At 37.5% G+C, this 20,631-nt stretch overlaps 1 protein-coding gene across 1 annotated transcript in view; it reads right to left on the bottom strand.

The window, feature by feature from the left end:
- Window positions 1-20,631, bottom strand: part of LOC123545086 (DNA annealing helicase and endonuclease ZRANB3-like) — a 155,934-nt gene that overhangs the window by 109,797 nt on the left and 25,506 nt on the right. The window contains 4 exon segments of the mRNA XM_045331364.2: window positions 4,536-4,652; window positions 18,000-18,120; window positions 19,558-19,688; window positions 20,191-20,306. Coding sequence (XP_045187299.2) covers window positions 4,536-4,652; window positions 18,000-18,120; window positions 19,558-19,688; window positions 20,191-20,306 — 485 coding nt within the window.

Genomic DNA, 20,631 nt, shown 5'->3' with positions numbered 1-20,631 from the left:
ATTACAAAAAACTGTTTGCCCCAAAAACTGTTAACTACAGTGGCGTTGTTCCACATTTAACTTCTTTCTGGTTATATAATATTACAATGCAAATAGACATAGATCCCAAATGGTTTACAAAGACTATTAAAATACAACAAAATAACTTCAAACGAGTTGATGTTCGACTGCTTTGTGATAAGTTCTATTTTTCTGCAATTCAGAACCTTGATATATCGGACAATGGAATGGAATTTTTGCATCCAACATTCCTGTCCTGTTTCCGAAACCTCAGGCGCTTAGACTTATCTAAAAACCAGTTGTACAAAATGGTTGATGAAGACAGTTTTTTGTTTCAGAATCTGTTTTCAGGACTAAGATATCTAAAACTAATTCGACTGTCAGCTAATGGATTACAAAACATTCCTTCCAAACTCTTTAAAAATCAACAATCCATTGAAGTAGCTGACCTTTCGTTTAACAGACTGGAGCAAGTGACCTTCAACTTAAATGACCTTGAAAATCTGAAAGTTCTTGACTTACAAGGTAACAACATTCATATCCTGGATTCCCTGTCTATAAACTTTTTAAACACTATTACACAAGGAAGCAAAATAAACTCTTCTAAAAACAAAGTGATTTTGAGGTTAAATCCAATTTTGTGCTCAGTTTGTGAAGCTAAACCTTTCATCCAGTGGCTTATATCTACAAGTCTCATCAACATGCATTCTCAAAGGCTGAAATGCTTGGATGAAAATGGACAACACAATGACATAAATGTCAACACTGTAGAAATGGTACAGAAAATCTGTGAGCGGAAAACAGTTATAATTTCCACCAGCATTTCAGCAGTAGTGACATTTCTTATTTTATTTTCCTGCGCAATAATCATTTACAAAAGAACCAAGCAAAAGAAAAAGAGTCAAAACAGAACAAATGTCATAAACAATTTAAGAGATGGTGACGGGAAATACCAGTTTGCTGTATTTCTATCATTCAACAGCAAAGACGAAGAATTTGTTCACTCACATATACTGAAGCAACTCAATGAAAACCTACAACTGATGACTGGCATAGACAGAACTCTGGTCTGTACCGGAGACGAGCATTTTCGGCCTGGTTTTAATACCCATGAGGAAACCTTCAGATTGCTTGATGCTGCTTCAGTCCTAATCGTAGTGGTTTCAAACAACTTCCTAGCTAATTACTTTTGTCTTTCTGAACTAGATAAAGCTTATGAGAAGAGAATGCCAATTGTACTGATGCTTCAAGAACAAGTCGACCCTGACAACATGACGTCAACACTGAAGGCACTCTATCAGAATAATACCAGAATTCTTTGGAAATGTGAAAATGGAGAATATGTTCTGAAAACATCATGGGAGAATGTTTGTGTATCTGTTCTAGACCTTATTAGCTGTCAAAAATAAGTATCTCTGACAAACCATTTTGTTGATTTATCTTCTGTAAACAGTTATTTCCACAAACTTTTGTAAAAATTTCATTTGTTTATATACCGTACAAAAAAACTTCAGAACTAACCAATAAACTAGACAATCATAAGCAAATTCTTCTGCATTTGCTAATATTACCTACAGTTTGTAGAATACCTACAATGAAAAAACACTGATACAGAAATGACATAAACATGAATTTGTTTGAACATATGCATGAAAATTTGTGTTCTCTGAAATTCCTGGTAGACTTTGTTGAATGTCTGCCATGTAAATCTGTGCTCAATGAAATTCCTTCTATAACTTTTTTTTTAAAAAAAGAACTCTCTACCTACAGTACTTAAGCACTTCCAACCACCAGGGACTGCACAATATTTTTCATTGATGGCTTTTGACCCAACCTGACCCAATTTTTGTCAGGGATTTCATGGTGACAAATATTCTTACCAATTTTCATTAAGATTGGCCCCAAAATGTGGTCTCTGAAGTGTAAACAAGCATTTTCTTTGATTTGACCTAGTGACCTAGTTTTTGACCCCACATGACCCAGATTAAAACTTGTCCAAGTTTCATAAAAACAAACATTCTGACAAAGTTTCGTGAGGATTGGAGTAAACAAGAGTACCGCCTTGGGGGTGCAGACGCTCATCTGATTTTTTCGTCTCTGTATAATAGAAATATTGTCCTACCCATGATTTTCTAAGTCCAAAAGGGGCCATAATTCTTGCAAAAAGCAATGTAGAGTTACGGTACTTGCTGTGCAGAGTCAGCTTTTAATGGCAGATAACTGCTCCAAGTTTTAAAGCAATAGCTCTGACCATTAAGGACAAAAGTTGACTTAAACGCAAAACATAACCAAGAAATCTGATATTTTCTAAGTCCAAAAGGGGCCATAATTCTTGCTTGAACTTGACCTAGAGTTCACCAAGACAAACATTCTGATCAAATTTCATGAAGATCCAGTGAAACGAGCAGCCCCAATTGCATACACAAGGTTTTTCTTTGATTTGACCTAGTGACCTAGTATTTGCTCCCAGATGACCAATATTCGAACTTGGCCTTTACTTCAACATGACAAACATTCTGATCAAATTTCATTAATATCTAGCGAAAAATGCAGCTCCTATTGCATGCAAAAGGTTTTTCTTTGATTTTACCTAGTGACCTAGTTTTTTACCCCAGATGACTCATATTACTTTGATAAAAATCATGAAGATCAAATAAAAAATGCAGCCTCTATTGCATACACAAGTTAAGTGTGGACAGACGCTGGACAATGAGCAATCACAATGCTCAGGGGAGCTAAAACACAACAAATAGAATGTACTACCACTGAATAATTATATACCCAGACCAAAACTTTCACAAACTGCATTTCTAAGTTTGTCAAAATTCAAAATTCAACCTTAACAAGAGTTCGTAGAACACTAAATGCCCCCCTTGATGCATTCAGTATTTGCACAAGGTACATAAACTATTGGGTCAGTGTACACAAAAAGTTCTACTGTTCTGGGTCAATGTGACCTTAACCTTTGACCTACTGATATCAAAATCAATAGGGGTCATCTGCTGGTCATGATCAACCTTAAGTTTGGTGATCCTAGGCCAAAGCGTTCTCAAGTTATCATCCGGAAAGGGTTTAACTGTTCCGGGTCACTGTGACCTTTTGCCTACTGACCTCAAAATCAGTAAGGGTCATGACCAACTTCCCTATCACCTTTTATGATCCTAGGTCCAAGCATTCTTGAGTTATCATCTGGAAACCGTTTAACTGTTTTGGGTCACTGTGACCTTGACCTTTGACCTACTGACCTCAACGTCAATAGGGGACATCTGCTTGTCATGATTAACCACCCTATCAACTTTCATGATCCTAGGCCTAAACATTCTTGAGCTATAATCTTGAAACTGTTTAAACCTTTCCGGGTCACTGTGACCTTGATCTTTGACCTACTGACCTCAAAATCAATAGGGGTCATCTGCTGCTCATGACCAACCTCCCTATAAACTTTTATCATCCTAGACCCAAGCATTCTTGAGTTATCATCAGAAACTAACAGTTCCGGGTCACTGTGATCTTGACCTCTGACCTACTGATCTCAAAATCAATAGGATTCATCTGCTGGTTATGACCAACCTCCCTATTAACTTTTATGATCCTAGGCCCAAACATACTTGAGTTATCATCCTGAAACAGATTGGTCTACATACCAACGGACAGACCGACCGACATCTGCAAAACAATATACCCCTCCTTCTTTGAAAGGGGGCATAAAAATGGTTTTTAGCTCATGTAAAGAAAGGTAATTCAAGTCATTTACAATACCTTCCAGTAATCTCTAAAGTATTTTTTGTCCCATTTCATAATCTCACATTAGTACTTCCTTCTCTGGATGCAGCAAAAGCCCCTTTGATTAAAATGTTTTTCTATTTACATGCTTAAATGAAACAACCTCTATGTTTTCTATGATTTTATGTATATTATCTTAATACTGTTTCTCTTTGACTTGACTTAGTGACCTAGATTTCATGTTAGATGAATTTTGTTGTAATTTCCACTGATGCTACAAAAAAAGTTAATGTAAATTGTGTAGAAAATAAAGCGATAAGACTGGACCTAATGATCTATTTCTAGGACCCAGATAACTCAGTATTAAACTTGACCTAGATGTTGAGAAGACAAATATTCTGACCTATTTTAACATGCCAAAAAGGGATACAATATTATGTTCTAGTGACCTATTTTTTGGCCACATATGACCCAGTTACATATTAGGCCTAGATTATAATACTGAAGACAACCATGTTTCATGTAACTCTGGTAATAAATGCTGCCTCTGGGATGTTAAAAAAGTTCCTCTATGATTTCACAAACCTACCTAATTTAATACCAGCACAGTAAGGAGATGTGACCTGGTACCAGTACAGTAAGATGTGACCTGGTACCAGCACAGTAAGGAGATGTTACCTGGTACCAGCACAGTAAGGAGATGTGACCTGGTACCAGCACAGTAAGGAGATGTGACCTGGTACCAGTACAGTAAGGAGATGTGACCTCGTGGCACTTATATTAAGACAAGGATAATAAGTAGTTTGACCTACCTGTGTTACTCCTCCTTCACCACTGTTCTCACTATGAACTCCAGCATGTTTAGACACTATTCTAACACTACCATTTATATCTTTTGTTTTCTGATAGGCAACTTGACTTGTATCGTCCTAGAAAAAACAAGCAAATGAAGTATTGCCATACAATGCAAAGTCCGCAACTAGAAGAGCCACAATAAAACCTGATCTGATATTTGTCAATGATGTATATACAATACGGTGCTTTTAATATATAGAATATGTTATAACTCACAATATTTGGAATAAAATGTGGATACATAATAATCTACAGTTGTTGATTTCTTAATAAACAAGAGCTCGTATCACACAAATAATGTCCCCATTGATGCATTTAGTAACTGCACAAGAAACAGAAATTATTTGGTCACTGTGCACTGGAAATCAACCTCCTTATGGAGTTTGAAGATCCTAAGCTCAATCATTCTCAAGCTTTCACCTGGAAATGGTTTAACTGTTCTTGGTCACTGTGACCTTGACCTTTTACCTACTGACCTCAAAATCATTACGGGTCCTCCGTTGGCAATGATCAACCTCTCTATTAAGTTTCAGGATCCTTGGCTCAAGTGTTCTCAAGTTATGTCTGGAAATGGTTAAACTATTTTTGGTCGCTGTGACATTGACCTTTAACCTACTGGCCTAAAAATCAACAGGGTCATCTGCTGGTCATGGCAAACATCCCTATAAACTTGTATAATCCTAGGCCAAAGCATTCTTGAGTTATCATCTGGAGAATGTTTAACTGTTCAGGGTCACTGTGACTGTGACCTTTGACCTACTGGCCTCATAATCATTAAGGGTCATCTGCTGGTCATGATCAACTTCCCTATTAAGTTCGTTACCCTAGGCATAAGACTTAGTGTTCTCAAGTTACTGTCAGGAAATGGTTTAACTATTCCCGGTCACTGTGACCTTGATCTTTGACTTATTGACCTCAAAATCAACAGGGGTCCGGAGCTGGTCATGTTAAAAAATTTCAAAGTTGAAACCTGGCATAACTTTGTAAACAAGCAAATTCGATGAATTGGTATCCCCCGCCGAAAGGGTTTGTGGTGAGGAATGGCAAAAAAATATATCTGGCAAAAAGTTAAGGATGTTAATAAGAAGCAAATAATTTCATTAGTTAAAATCAAGGGGGTGTGATCAAGGTAAGGTGACCAGGTGTGGGTACACAACTTCACATGTTTACAATAAATGTTCATGGAAAAGAATGAAAGAAATTTAATGAAATTCTACCAAATGGTAAGTTTGTTATGTACAAATATGTGGATTTTTATACAATTAAAGGGCAATAACTCTTAATTTACAAAATAAATCTGAATGAAACTGTGTACACAACCACATTATGGTGATCTAAAGCCTGTTTAAGTTTCATAGTTCTAGGTCAAATATATCAAAAGTTATGATGCAGAAATTGCCATATTTATAGAACCCTATATAGTTAACACCAGAAACTTCTAAGGGCCATACCTCTGGTGTTACAAGGGCAATCTGACTGAAACTTGGCAGGCCGCAAAAACTCATAGTGGTGAACATGTATATGAAGTTTTATATAAATATTCCCATTTCCTAGATATGGCTCAGGATGGACGAATGGACAGAAAGAGGGACAGACGGGGGATAAAAAGGCAGTCTGAAAGACAGCTAAATCCCCGCCACTGTTATGGATAGTGAAAAGGAAAACCTTTGACGCTGAGCTGTGACCCTGACCTTGAACTAACATGGCTGATTCATGAAATATGCAAATCGTCTTGATGAGGTGATTATTTGACCCAAGTTTCACGAAAATCCTTCAAGGGGTTTAGACTTGATACAGAGCTCAAACTATTGACCTTGAGTTGTGACCTTGACCTTGAGTTGACACGGCTGACACATGATGAGGTGATAATGAGACCCAAGTTTGATGAAAATACCTGAAGGGTTTCAGGAGATACAGAGTGGACACAAAATTGAAGGCTCAAACCTTAGACCCTAAAGTGTGATCTTGACCTTAAGCCCACATGGCTGACTCAAGAGTTCTGGGCATCGTCTTGATGAGGTGAGCACTTGACCCATGTTTCATATGAATCTTTAAGGGGATTAGGAGATACAGAGCGGACAAATAATGGAAGACTCAAACCTTTGATCCTGAGTTGTGACCTTGATCTGATCCATCATGGCTGACTCATAAATTCTGCACATCCTCTTGATGAGGTGATCATGAAAATCCTTCAAGGGGTTTAGGAGATACAAAGCGGACACAAAAATGAAGGCTCAAAACTTTGACCCTAAGTTGTGACCTTGAAATTGATCAGGTGTGTCTGACTCATGAGTTCTGCACATCATCTTGATGAGGTGATCACTTGACTAAAATTTATAAAATTCTTTCAAGGGGTTTAGGAGATATAGAGCAGACACAAAATAGAAGGCTCATACCTTTGACCCTGAGTTGTGACCTTGACCTTGAGCCAACATGGCTGACTCATGAGTTCTGCACATTGTCTTGATGAGGTGAACACTTGACCTAAGTTTCATGAAAAATTGAAAATCCTTGAAGGTGTTTAGGAGATACACAGCAGACACAAAATGGAAGGCTCAAACCTTTGACCCTAAGTTGTGACTTTGACCTCGAGTCAGTATGGCTGACTCATGAGTTCTGCACATCATCTTGATGAGATGATCATTTGACCAAAGTTTTATAAAATTCCTTCAAGAGGTTTAGGAGACACAGAGCGGACACAAAATGAAAGGCGCAAACCTTTGACCTTGAGTTGTGACCTTGACCTTGAGCCGACATGGCTGACTCATGAGTTCTGCACATTGTCTTGATGAGGTGATCATTTGACCCAAGTTTCATATGAATCCTTCAAGGGGTTTAGGAGATATGGAGCGGACACGAAAGTGTTACTAACAGACAGACGAAAGGACGGAGACCATTCCTTTAAGCCCCCACCACTCGTGGCGGGGGATAAAAAAGCAAATTAGTTACTTATTTGGGTTTTACGGCGCACCAACACAGTATAGGTTATATGGCGCCAAACAGGACTACAAATATGGTTTCATATCTCATTTACATTGAAATAAAAGCATGAGGTATGGAATCAAAATTTGCATAAAAAACCTGTGCAATGTAAGTCTGTTTATCACAGTAAATAAGTGTGTGAAGTTTCAATACATTATCACAAGTGGTTACTGAGATACCAGCTTACATACGAAAAAACCTAACCAAATCAGGACGCCAACGCCGATGCGGACGCACAGGCAAGTCCAACAGCTCTACCATTCTTTAACTAGTCGAGCTAAAAAATACATTCCTGTAACCTTTTCCCATTGTTACAGAGAATTTGTGCTGAATTTAACTTTTGGTACTCTGTGACAGTAATCTGCCTTTTTACCATACCAGGGGCATAGCTGGAATTTTTGAAGTTGTAGACCTGCTTTGAGGCATGCTCCCCCATATCTATTTTTAACAAGAGCTGTCACAGGAGATAGCGCGCTCAACTATTTCGATGCTGTGTAGTGAAACTGGGCATATCTGTTTAATGACTCTAATGGTGGCTGAAGATATTGCACAATAGCTTGAGTCTGCCTCAAAAAGAAAAAGTAATAAGAGAGGTAAAGATAAAATGTATCAAAACACTATATAAGTATAATTAAAAGCAAAAAGGGGGCATAATTCATTAAATATTGCTGCAAGAGTTATGCATCTAAGTGAAAGGTAGGCATAATTCATAACATATTAATGCAAGAGTGATGCACCTTCTGTCATATAATGTGAGTGATGATGTGGAACAACTACCTTAACTTTGAATCAAATGCATTTCGTAATAACTGAGATATAGTGAAAATGCATCATAATTAACATTGAATTCTAAGTAAAAGGGTGCATAATTCATGAAGAATCAGTGCCAGAGTAATGGGCCTTGTGTCACATGATATGGGAGATGATGTTGAACAACTGTTTTAAGTTTGAATCAAATCCATTTAGTAAGAACTGAGATAGAATGAATGTGCATAAAAGCTTTAACCTTGAATTCTAAGTAAAAAAGGGGAATGATTCATGAAAAATTTGTACCAGAGTTATGCATCTTGTGTCATGTAATGTGCGTGATGATGTTGAACAATTACTTTAAGTTTGAATCAAATCCATTTAGTAATAACAGAGATAGAATGAAAGTGTATCAAAACTTTAACCCAAAAATCTAAGTGAAAAGGGGTGATAAATCATAAATTTATTGGTGCCAGAGTTATGGCCCTTACGTCAGATGATGTGGGTGATGATGAGGAATAACTATTTTAAGTTTGAATAAAATCCATCAAGTAAAGTAACTAGAAGATGCTTTTGTAAAAAGGCGCATGTTTCCCCCAATGCAAAGTCGTATAGGCAAGAAGTCAATAGGGGTCAGGAGCGAAAGTCAAAGAGACACTGATGGTTGGCTGCAATATGCATCATCTACTTGGCATGTCCAGTCATCCTACTAAGTTTCAACATTCTTGGCCTAGTGGTTCTCAAGTCACTGTTCAGGTTCCTGTGCAGGCTCCTGTGACCCTGACCTTAGATCAAGTGGCCCCAAAATAAATAGGGATCATCTACTCTGCATGTCCAATCATCCTATTAAGTTCCAACATTCTAGGTCAAGTGGTTCTCAAGTTATTTTCCGGAAATGATTTTACATGACCAGGCCCCTGTGACCTTGACCTTTAAAAGATTGACCCAAAAATCAATAGGGGTCCTCTATTCTGCATGTTCAATAATCCTATGAAGTTTCAACATTCTGGATCAAGAGGTTCTCAAGTTATTGATCGGAAATAGTTATCAATGTTCAGGCCCCTGTGACCTTGACCTTTAACAGAGTGACCCAAAAACAATAGGGTCATTTACTCTGCATGACCAATCATCCTAAGAAGTTTCAACATTCTGGGTCGAGTGGTTCTCAAGTTACTGACTAGAAACGGTTTTCCATGTTCATGTCCATGTGACCTTTACCTTTAACAGAGTGACCCCAAAATTACTTTTTGGGGTCATTTACTCTGCATGACCAATCATCCTATGAAGTTTTAACATTCTGGGTCAAGAGGTTCTCAAGTTATTGATCGCAAACGGTTTTCCATGTTCAGGCCCCTGTGACCTTGACCTTTAAAGGAGTGACCCCAAAATCGATAGGGGTCATCTACTTTGCATGTACAATCATCCTACAAGTTTAAACATTCTGGGTCAAGTGGTACTGAAGTTATTAATCGGAAATGGTTTTCAATGTTCAGGCCCCTGTGACCCTGATCTTTGACGGAGTGACCCCAAAAACAATAGGGGTCATCTACTCTACATGATCAATCACCCTATATAGTTTCAACATTCTGGGTCAAGTGGTTCTCTAGTTATTGACCGGAAATGGTTTTCAATAAACAGGCCTCTGTGACCTTGACCTTTGACAGAGTGACCCCAAAAACAATAGGGGTCATCTACTCTACATGATCAATCATCCTATGTAGTTTCAACATTCTGGGTCAAGTGGTTCTCTAGTTATTGACCGGAAATGGTTTTTAATATTCAGGTCTCTGTGACCTTGACCTTTGACGGAGTGACCCCAAAAACAATAGGGGTCGTCTACTCCAGCAGCCCTACAACCCTAAGAAGTCTGAAGGTTCTAGATCAAATGGTTCTCCAGTTATTGATTGGAAATGAAGTGTGACGGACGGATGAACGGACAGGGCAAAAACAATATGTCTCCCCCAGAGGGGGGGGAGGCACATAATTACAAAGATAAGATGAAACAAGAGCTGTCACTAATGGTGACAAATGCCCCTGCAGCGCCTTGACCATTGCCCTGGTGACCTTGACCTTTGATCTGGTGACCCACAAGTCAACAGGGGTCGTGAACTCCATAAGTACTATTAGCATGTGAAGTTTGAAGGTTCTGGGTGCAGTGTTTCGCTGAATGGATGGACAGTTGAAAACTAATATGCCTCCCTAAGTCGGGGGCATAAAAAGAGAAAGTGTAAAAAAACTTTAACAAAGGTGGAGACGCAGAAGGACGCCGTATGTTGAGTAGGAGAGCTCTCCTTATACTTCAAATAATTGGCTAAAAATGGTGCAGACATAGGATTATAATTTCTCTTATTATTTTTAAACTTGATATTAACTAGCGAATGACTGTTTGTACATGACAAGTTTAACACTCAGCCTCTGTAATTTCAAATGGAGTCAACTATTTGTTTGCTTCACTCTAAGGTGACTAGCATTGACAATGATGTATACTTTTAGTGTACTTATAACTGTTTCTAGATTATCAATATCATCATTGTACAGCTCCTGAATCTGAATTTTTGCAGCAAGCCCGAGTCCAGAAGCATGAAGAATTGAGACACCAGGGTGGGATAGGTACGGAATGGTGCATTTTAGGCTATTTAAGACATTATATTGAGCAAAACTTTTCATGATCTATGTTGCGAACCTGGTTGAAAAGTACATTGCATCTGCGAGATTTCTTGGAAATATGGAACTATTTGTCTGAAGGAAACTAGCTAACACAGCATTTTTAAGTCAGGATATAAAAGCATGGCACGTTGTGGCACATGTGGCAGTTATGTAGTGGAGAGAGTGTTGTGGAAAATTTAAAATCAAACTAGTAAAATAATGCATTTTGCAGCTAGGAAATATAGAGAAGACTTCAAAATGTTTTGTAAATTTTGTGCACAACAGTCTCACCAGTTTAGAATTTTGAAAACAAAAACCACAAGAATTTACCATTGTCAGAAAATGTTTGAAATTTGAAAAGAAAATACTAACTTAAGTCATAACTTAAGCTATAACTTAAGTTATCTGTTATATGCATCTGTTTCATTGAAAGTCTTTCATCACAATCATGCTAGGGCCATTTTCGAGATGTTTGAGCGATACAAATATTATCAACACCTTAAGACATGTGCAATACTTACTATGTGTATTTATAAGCATGCGACCAAAGTTTTATAAATTCCTTCAAGGGGTTTAGGAGATATAGAGCGGACCCGAAATGGAAGGCTAAAACATTTGACTTTGAGTTACGACCTTGACCTTGAGCCGGCATGGCTGACTCATGAGTTCTGAGCATTGCCTTGATGAGGTGATCATTTGACCCAAGTTTCATATGAATCCTTCAAGGGAATTAGGAGATACAGAGCAGACACAAAATGAAAGGCTCAAACATTTGACCCTCAGTTGTGACCTTGACCTTGAGCTGGTACGGCTGACTAATAAGTTCTGCACATCGCTTTGAGGAAGTGATCATTTGACCCAAGTTTGATGAAAATCTTTCAAGGGGTTTAAGAGATATAGAGCGGACACAAAATGGAAGGCTCAAACCTTTCACCCTAAGTTGTGACCTTGAGCTGGTATGGCTGACTAATAAGTTCTGCACATCGCTTTGAAGAAGTGATCATTTGACCCAAGTTTGATGAAAATCCTTCAAGGGGTTTAAGAGATATAGAGCGGACACAAAATGGAAGGCTCAAACCTTTCACCCTAAGTTGTAACCTTGACCTTGAGCCGACATGGCTGACTCATGGGTTCTGCACATCTTCTTGATGAGGTGATCATTTGACCCAAGATTTATAAAATTCCTTCAAGGGGATTAGGAGATATAGAGCGGGCACAAAATGGAAGGCTCATACATTTGACCTTGAGCTGTGACCTTAACCTTGAGCTGACAAGGCTGACCCATGAGTTTTGCACATCAACTTGATGAGGTGATCATTTGACAAAAGTTACATGAAAATCCTTCAAAGGGTTTAGCAGCTATGGAGTGGACACGAAAGTGTTACAGACAGACAGACGGACGGACAGACGGAGACCATTCCAATAACCCCCCCAACACTTATGGCGGGGGATTAAAAATGTGGTCTCTATCGTGTTTACATTCCAAAAATAGCACATTTTAAGGGGCTATAACTCTGGAACCCATGATGGAATCGGACAAGTTTTCGAAAGGAACCCAGATATTATGCCAATACAAGTTGTGTGAAAGTTTCATTAAAGTCGATTGCAAACTGTGGTCTCTATCATGTTCACAAGCCAAAAATGGCAAATTTTGGCCCTATAAGGGGCCATAACTCTGAAACCTATAATAGGATCTGGCCAGTTTTCAAACCAAGATATTACGCCAATACAACTTGTGTGCAAGTTTGATTAAAACTGACTGCAAAATGTGGTCTCAATCTTGTTCACAAGACATTGTGGATGGATGGACGATGGACGGACAGACGGACAAAACGTGATCACAAAAGCTCACCCTGTCACTACGTGATGTGTGAGCTAAAATTGACAAAGGCTGATTTCATTGGAATTCTTTACTTGGCAAAACATATTTTTGAAAATAAATATATATCATATATTGTACCATACCTGATCATCATAAACACCCCTAGCTTGGAAATACTTATTAAAGCTATTCAAAAATAAAAGCTTCAAAACTTTTTTTTACATCTTATCATTTAAGAAACTGAGGAGGTTCTGCTGAAAGATATAGACATGTACATTATTTGTAACTGATTTTGATGGACAGATATATCTTTCCTATAACTAACTGTTAAAAATAAAATCTTAACATTTTCTAATCATATCAAACAATACTGGAAAAAACATTAATATTGCATTGCTCAACAGCCGAAGTTTCCTAAATAATGAATGCTTTAAAACTTGAATACATGTAACATGTAACATTAGTAATTGATATAGGAGATAAAAAAATTTATGTGTACTTTTTAAAGATCAATGTCAATATCATGACGTGACTCTTTGTAAAAAGATATTCTTTCCAAACCACACTGTACTTCCCTCAAGGGCAATTATGTCTCAATATACAAGGGTGCAGGTGGGAATACGAAACTATGAACTATTATCATTTTGACATGCTTACCTGTCAGTTACAGGATATTGCACACTCACTTCATACAAATTAAAGAATAAACTTTTTTAATTGAATTTTTTTGTTAAATCTCTGTATTTCATAAGGGAATAAATCAACAAGAGGGTAACTGGCCCTAAAGCGCTCATCTGTATAAAAAGGCTTCGAGTGAATTTGTACAACGAAATGGTACATTTTGTGTGTTTGTGTTGGGTTTAACCCTGTTTTTAAACAGTATTTCAGACATGAAATGATACAAGTACAGAGTTAGGTTTATATAATACCAAGGCTCTGGCTATAATAGATTCAAGGAAGAAGATAGTCAAAGTTTCTTTTATACATTGTATTAGCCTAATATTATATTATATATATGTCACACACACACATGGGCATGGCCTTTTTTGAACCTATGGCAATAATTTGAACAATTAAGGTAGTCAAACCCCGAAATCACATGTCAAATTTCCAAGAAACATTTGTGTAAAACTAGTTTAAAATTGGGTCTGCCGTTTCTGACAACCTTTTTAAAGTTTCCAATATATATATACATATAGGGAAAATTGACTACTCCCCCTGGTGGCCATGTTTCATGACAAATCAAAATAGTTTGAGTAATCTTCAATCTTTGCAGAAGGTGAATTTATTTTATAAGAGGGTCATAATGGCCCTGGATTGCTCACCTGAGTAATATGAGCTACATGTTTCAAATGTCAAACTGATGCTTAAATATTAAGAAAATAGGTCAGTAGGTCACATTTATGGTCACTGAAAGTGAGTTTTAAGATCAGTGTGCAAAACTGTACATGTCATCCAAATTTCAAGGGGCTGTATCTTAAAACACAAGAAAATAGGTCATTAGGTCACATTCATGGTCACAGAAAGTCAGTTTTAAGTTTGGTGTGCTTTACTGTACATGTCATAAAAATTAAAAAAAATAAGAAAGTAGGTCAGTAGGTCAAATTCATGGTCACTGAATGTCAGTTTTAAAATTGGTGTGCTAAACTGTACATGTCATCCAAATTTCAAGGCTGTATCTTAGTCAGTAGGTCTAGGTCACAGCCAAGTGATTCCTAATCGCTTGGTGTCATCAGGTAATTATAAGTAAACTGTCTGGGAAATCTGATCTGATAATTTAAGAAGTATTTTTTCCTATATAACTCATATAACAAATGACCCCAGTGCATGGCTTCTTTTCACCCCAGGAACATAATTTGAACAATCTTGTTAAAGATCCACTAGGCAATGCTACATACCAAATATCAAAGGCCTAGGCAGATGTTTCAGATGTTTTATTTTCCTATATAAGACTATGTTAAACTTGGTACACCCAGGGCGGGGCCTCTTTTCACCACAGGGGCATAATTTGAACAATTTTGGTAAAGAAACACTAGGAAAGGCAACTTTCTAAATATCAAAAGTCTAGGCCTTGCAGTTTCAGGTAAATATATTTTTAAAGCTTTGTTTTCCTATATAAGTCTATGTAAACCTTGAGACCCCCGGGGCAGGACCTCTTTTCACCCCAGGGGCATAATTTGAACAATTTTGGTAGAGGACCACAAGGCAATGCAAAATACCAAATATCAAAAGCCTATGCCTTGCAGTTTCAGACAAGAAAATTTTTTAAGTTGGGCGGGCCTCTTTTCACCCCAGGGGCACAATTCGGACAATCTTGATAGAGGACCATAAGATGATGTCACATGCCAAATATCAAGGCTCTATGCCTTGCGGTTTTCCTTTCAGTTGCCATGGCAACCAGAGTTCTGCAAGGAATTCAATTCTTTGAACAATTTTGAAAGGGTCCCAAGGATCATTCCTGTGAAGTTTGGTGTAATTCTTCCCAGTAGTTTTCTAGAAGATTTTTTAAAGAAAATTTTGATGGACGGACGACGGACATTGAGCGGTCACAAAAGCTCACTATGAGCTTTTGGCTCAAGTGAGCTAAAAATCGGGCCAGCAATTTCATTCATATAAGAAGATTTTTTAAATTTCTACTAAATACATACAGAGAAATGTGACAACACCCTTTGCGGCCATTTTTTCTTTTTTTTAAAAACCAGGCCAGCAGTTTCATGTTAAAATGTTAAATATTTTCAGAATATATATGTAGGGAAAGTGACAGCACCTTCTGGTGGCACTGTTTTTTAATGTATCAGAATAATTTGAACAATTGTAGTAGCGGGTCACAAGACCATTTGTGTGAAATAATTTTAAAATCTGGCCAGTTGTCTCATTCAAGAAGATGTTTAAAGTTTCCATATATATACTGAACAGCAAACGAAACTATCCAGATGTCTAACTGGTAAATTTTGAAATAAAAACTTAATTTTTCAAAATTGAATTGTTTCTTCATACCAAAATTACACTTGAAGATCTTCATGTGATAAATTTTTAAAAATCAATCAACCGTGAAGTCAGTAGTCCCACAATAGCCATTTGAAAGGCTATATCTTCTGCGCATCAGTTGCATCGCAAAATCCAAATTTGGCGCTCGCGCTAAATTTGATTCAGTCGTGCGGTGCAACCAACAATATTTTTTAAACTCTATGCTGTTTTTCGACTTAAGTCAATCAAAAATATTTCCAATGACAATAAAATTTCAGAAAGAAAATTTTTAATTACAGGCACACGTAAATTTCGTGCAAAATGGCTATTGTGGGACTTCTGACTTCACAGTTGATCGATTTTTTAAAATTTTACACGTGAAGTTCTTCAAATGTAATGTGATATGAAAAACACAAGTGATTTATAAATTAAAGTTTTTTGATAAGAAATACCCCAGTTATAAAACTGGATAGTTTCTTATATTATGCTGTTCAGTATATAAAGGGAAAAGTGACCATATCCCCTGGCAGCCATGTTTTTTGAGAAATCAAAACAATTTTAAAATCTTGGTAGAAATTTACGTCAGGACCATTTTAGTGATTTTTTTCAAAATCGACCAGCGGTTTCAGAGGAGATCTTGTTTGAAGGTTTTTCTATTTTTAGCTCTGGCTATGTGCAACCATGCAAAACTGTTTGAATAACTTTGGTAGAGGACCACCAAATACACATCCATGCCTATTTTCATCAAAATCCATTCAGTGGTTTTGGAGATGTTGATTAAAAGAAATTGTTGATGATGGATGGACATACGACAAACACAGTGTGATCACAATAGCTCACCATGAGCACTTCCCGCTGAAGTGAAACCAATTGACACAATTGATGATACAAACACAAGTATGTTATAACATACATCACCTCCCATAAAGAACAATCTGTTTATAATGACTTAAAAATTCTAATCTGTTTAATTTAAGCCCTTGTCAATTTTAAAGCACAGTTAGATTTGATGCAATATGTCAATAAGAGGCAGAAGGTCCTCCTCAGATCCCTCAAAATCAACCTCGTCCTCAGATCAGTCAACAGTCTGACGCTAGTTTCTGTCCACACGAATTATGAAACTTTTTGTCCCCTCTCAAGGAATTGCTGATGTCACACACAAGAAACGACATAATTATTAATTTGCGATTGTCAGCAATGTACTTCCTTGCATCAGCAATCCAAAAAAACGAGCGCCTCCTTGGTTGCAGCTTTTACTTTTTCACCGGTAATAGCACTGATTTTTGTTGCATCCTTCATATATGATCCCCAAGCCTTTCTCAGTTCAAATTTAAAAGGTTGATTTATGTTTATGTCAAGCAGCTGAATTTTGGATGTACATCCACCCATAGTATCGACTGGCACCACGTTTCCCCTCCGTAACGCTCTAAGTCAGCATCAGTCTTATGAACTCTAAAGCTGTCCAGCACTAGAAGAGTTTTTTCTTTTTTTAAAATACTTCAACAAAATTCATTATTCCATCGTATCATTATATTTTCGTCCATTCACCTTTTTTCTTGAACATACACTTACCATCCAATTGGGTTAAGAAAACTTTATTCACCCCCAAAGATTACCACAGGTGGTAACATGTCACCAGATGTGCTCAATGCCAGCATGCAAATAAAATGTTTTTTCTCATTTCCTTATGTTCAGATCTTAACACTTTCAGTTCCTTTTATATAAAATGTTTTCCAGGCATGAAAAGCAAAGAACACTTTCGTTTCATCCATGTTGATAATATACATATCATGAAACTCATTTGCAGTGTGTTGATTTACCATAAAGACTTGAAGACAGCAGGCAGCTGTTAGGCCATCACAGTTTTGGCCTATAGAACCATGTTGTGAACATCCATGAAACAAATGGCCCTGTGCCCACTCGCCATGAACTCTGGGTTGCTAAGTTGAATGTTTAAGGACCTTACAATAAAACTACAAACCAAGTTTGATAAAGATCCATCAATCACTTCATGAAAAGACGTCATTCAAGAGTTTCCTATTTTTAGCTATTATGCCCCCTAAAAAGAACCAAACTTAACCATTTGAAAACCCTTGATAGGTGTTCATGGCAGGATGCTAGTTTGATGTAATGTTGAAAAGTAGTTTCAGAGATGTTTAAATAAAAATGTTGATACAGAATGATGGACTATCCGCCTATACTAATATCCCACCTTGAACAAAGTTCAACTTCCAGTGAGCTAAAAACATGTTAATACCTTTGTTTTATGCCTCTGTGTGTTGACTGTTTTACAACTCTTCAGTTTCTCATATTGCTGTAGAGGGCTGATAAAAGGCTGTCCTGATTTCACAATCAGTCTTCTCTTTGTTTCAGTTAAACTGTAAAAAGTAATTTAAGTACTGACCTTGCAATTCCATAAAAAAAAAAATAACTGAGCCCCACCATGAGAAAACCAACATTGTGCATTTGCTTTCAAAGCCTATTGCAATTAGAGAAACCTTTAGCTAACAGCATGGATCCTGACCAAACTGTGTGGATGCACAGCTGGTTAGGATCCATGCTGGTCATAAACGCACTATGTTTGTTTTCTCATGGTGCGGCTCAACATATTTTACATAAAAACAGTTTTCAACCAGATTGCACCTGTATCAATGCTATCTCCTAGTACCAGAGCAGTATATCTATGATAGCACTCACACAGTCCTATGGCAAAATCAATGTATCATACAACATTTCTTCCAACTGGAAGTCCACTGCAGCCGAAATGTTGAAGAGACCTGCATTAAACTTAAACATACACTTTCATTAACGAAATGGATTACTGAATGTCTACTTCAACCACTATACAAATCTCTGCACCAGGCTAAGGCTAGTTAGCCACTCTGGAACAAATTTTTGCATCAGACTAAGGCTGAAAGGACGGGATGACCTTCACCAGCTTCTTGCAATCATTTCTGCACGACACAAAGGTTGTCAGAATGGCCACTTTCTAACAAAATTTTGCACCAGACATCGGCAGCCAGACGAAGATTGTCAGGATGAAGGACTTACCTCAGCCACTCTCTAACAAATCTCTGTACCAGATGTAGGTTGTCAGGATGAAGACCTACCTCAGCCACTCTCTAACAAATCTCTGTACCAGACGTAGGTTGTCAGGATGAAGGACAAACCTCAGCCACTTTAACAAATCTATGAACCAGACGTAGGTTGTCAGGATGAAGGACTTACCTCTGCCACTCTCTAACAAATCTCTGTACTAGATGTAGTTTTCAGAATGAAGACCTACCTCAGCCAATCTCTAACAAATCTATGTACCAGACGTAGGTTGTCAGGATGAAGGACTTACCTCAGCCACTCTCTAATAACTCTCTATACTAGATGTAGTTTTCAGGATGAAGACCTACCTCAGCCAATCTCTAACAAATCTCTGTACCAGACGTAGGTTGTCAGGATGAAGGACTTACCTCAGCCACTCTAACAAATCTATGTACCAGACGCAGGTTGTCAAGATGAAGGACTTACCTCAGCCACTCTAACAAATCTCTGTACCAGACGTAGGTTGTCAGGATGAAGGACTTACCTCAGCCACTCTCTAACAAATCTCTGTACCAGACGTAGGTTGTCAGGATGAAGGACTTACCTAAGCCACTCTCTAACAAATCTCTGTACCAGACGTAGGTTGTCCGGATGAAGGACCTACCTCAGCCACTCTAACAAATCTCTGTTCCAGAGGTAGGTTGTCAGGATGAAGGACCTACCTCAGCCACTCTAACAAATCTCTGTACCAGACGTAGGTTGTCAGAATGAAGACCTACCTCAGCCACTCTCTAACAAATCTCTGTACCAGACGTAGGTTGTCAGGATGAAGGAGTATATCAGGAAGACCATCATCATTGCCAAACTGTACATCAGAAGGTATAAAATTCAAATCGAGAGCTTCCTCATCCTGTAAAAACCACAGAAACCACCAATTCAGTTTTTTGTCCACATCAAAAACTGTTTATGTACATGCTCTTTTGACTAGATGACTTTCAAAATGTACAAATCTCAACAATTTCTACTTGCTGAAACAATCCCAATGGAAGCACATTTTTTTTTTAAAGTTGCTTTGGGAAATTCTCTTAACCTGATGAATAATTTATAAGACTCATGATTTAAAACTAGAACTGCATAGTGCTGTTGCCTGCCATTTATATGATGAATTAACAAAATAGGTGATTTTCATTTGATTACCGTCTGAGAAGTTAGCAGCTGTTTTATTTACGGGCTGGCAGGAATGAGAAATCTGTGAGCATTAACAAGCAGAAATTAGTTATCAATTCAACAGCCAGAAATTAGTTAGCATCAACAACCTAAAATTAGTTAGCATCAACAACCAGAAATTTGCTAGTACGAAACATAAATTGACTAGAACAAACAAGCAGGCTACCAGTGGTACAGCAACCTACCCTTGAGAGTAAATAAATCCTATCTGTGTATTTACTACATTGGTATTTAAACATGGAATGGACAGGAACTGTGTGTAAGTCCACAACTCTCCTCTCTTCAACTGCGGGTTTACTTACTGAAAAAAAGGCATAAAAATAATTTGTGCAACAGAACATAAATCCCAGCATTGGGATTCTGTCAAAATTCCTGCCTTGATTAATTAGTACATAATACGCCTGACTGCTGATTAAGCATTACAGAAATCATATATATCAATGCTGGCAAATATAAAAATTTTGAACACAATACCCATAAATTGTCAACTATCTCAATTCTGTCTAATTAAAAATCAATTTACATGCATATCAATGGTTAACAGTGACAAACTGACTACAGTTAGCTTCAGTAAAGGGTGATACTTAAACATGTAATTTTTCCCCTGATTATTTCTTAAGGTAATT

The sequence above is a fragment of the Mercenaria mercenaria genome, chromosome 1 (genome assembly GCF_021730395.1).
Source record: "Mercenaria mercenaria strain notata chromosome 1, MADL_Memer_1, whole genome shotgun sequence".
Taxonomy (NCBI): Eukaryota; Metazoa; Mollusca; class Bivalvia; order Venerida; family Veneridae; genus Mercenaria; species Mercenaria mercenaria.
Note: the sequence above shows the minus strand (reverse complement) of the source record. Positions and strands in the feature narration are given on the sequence as shown.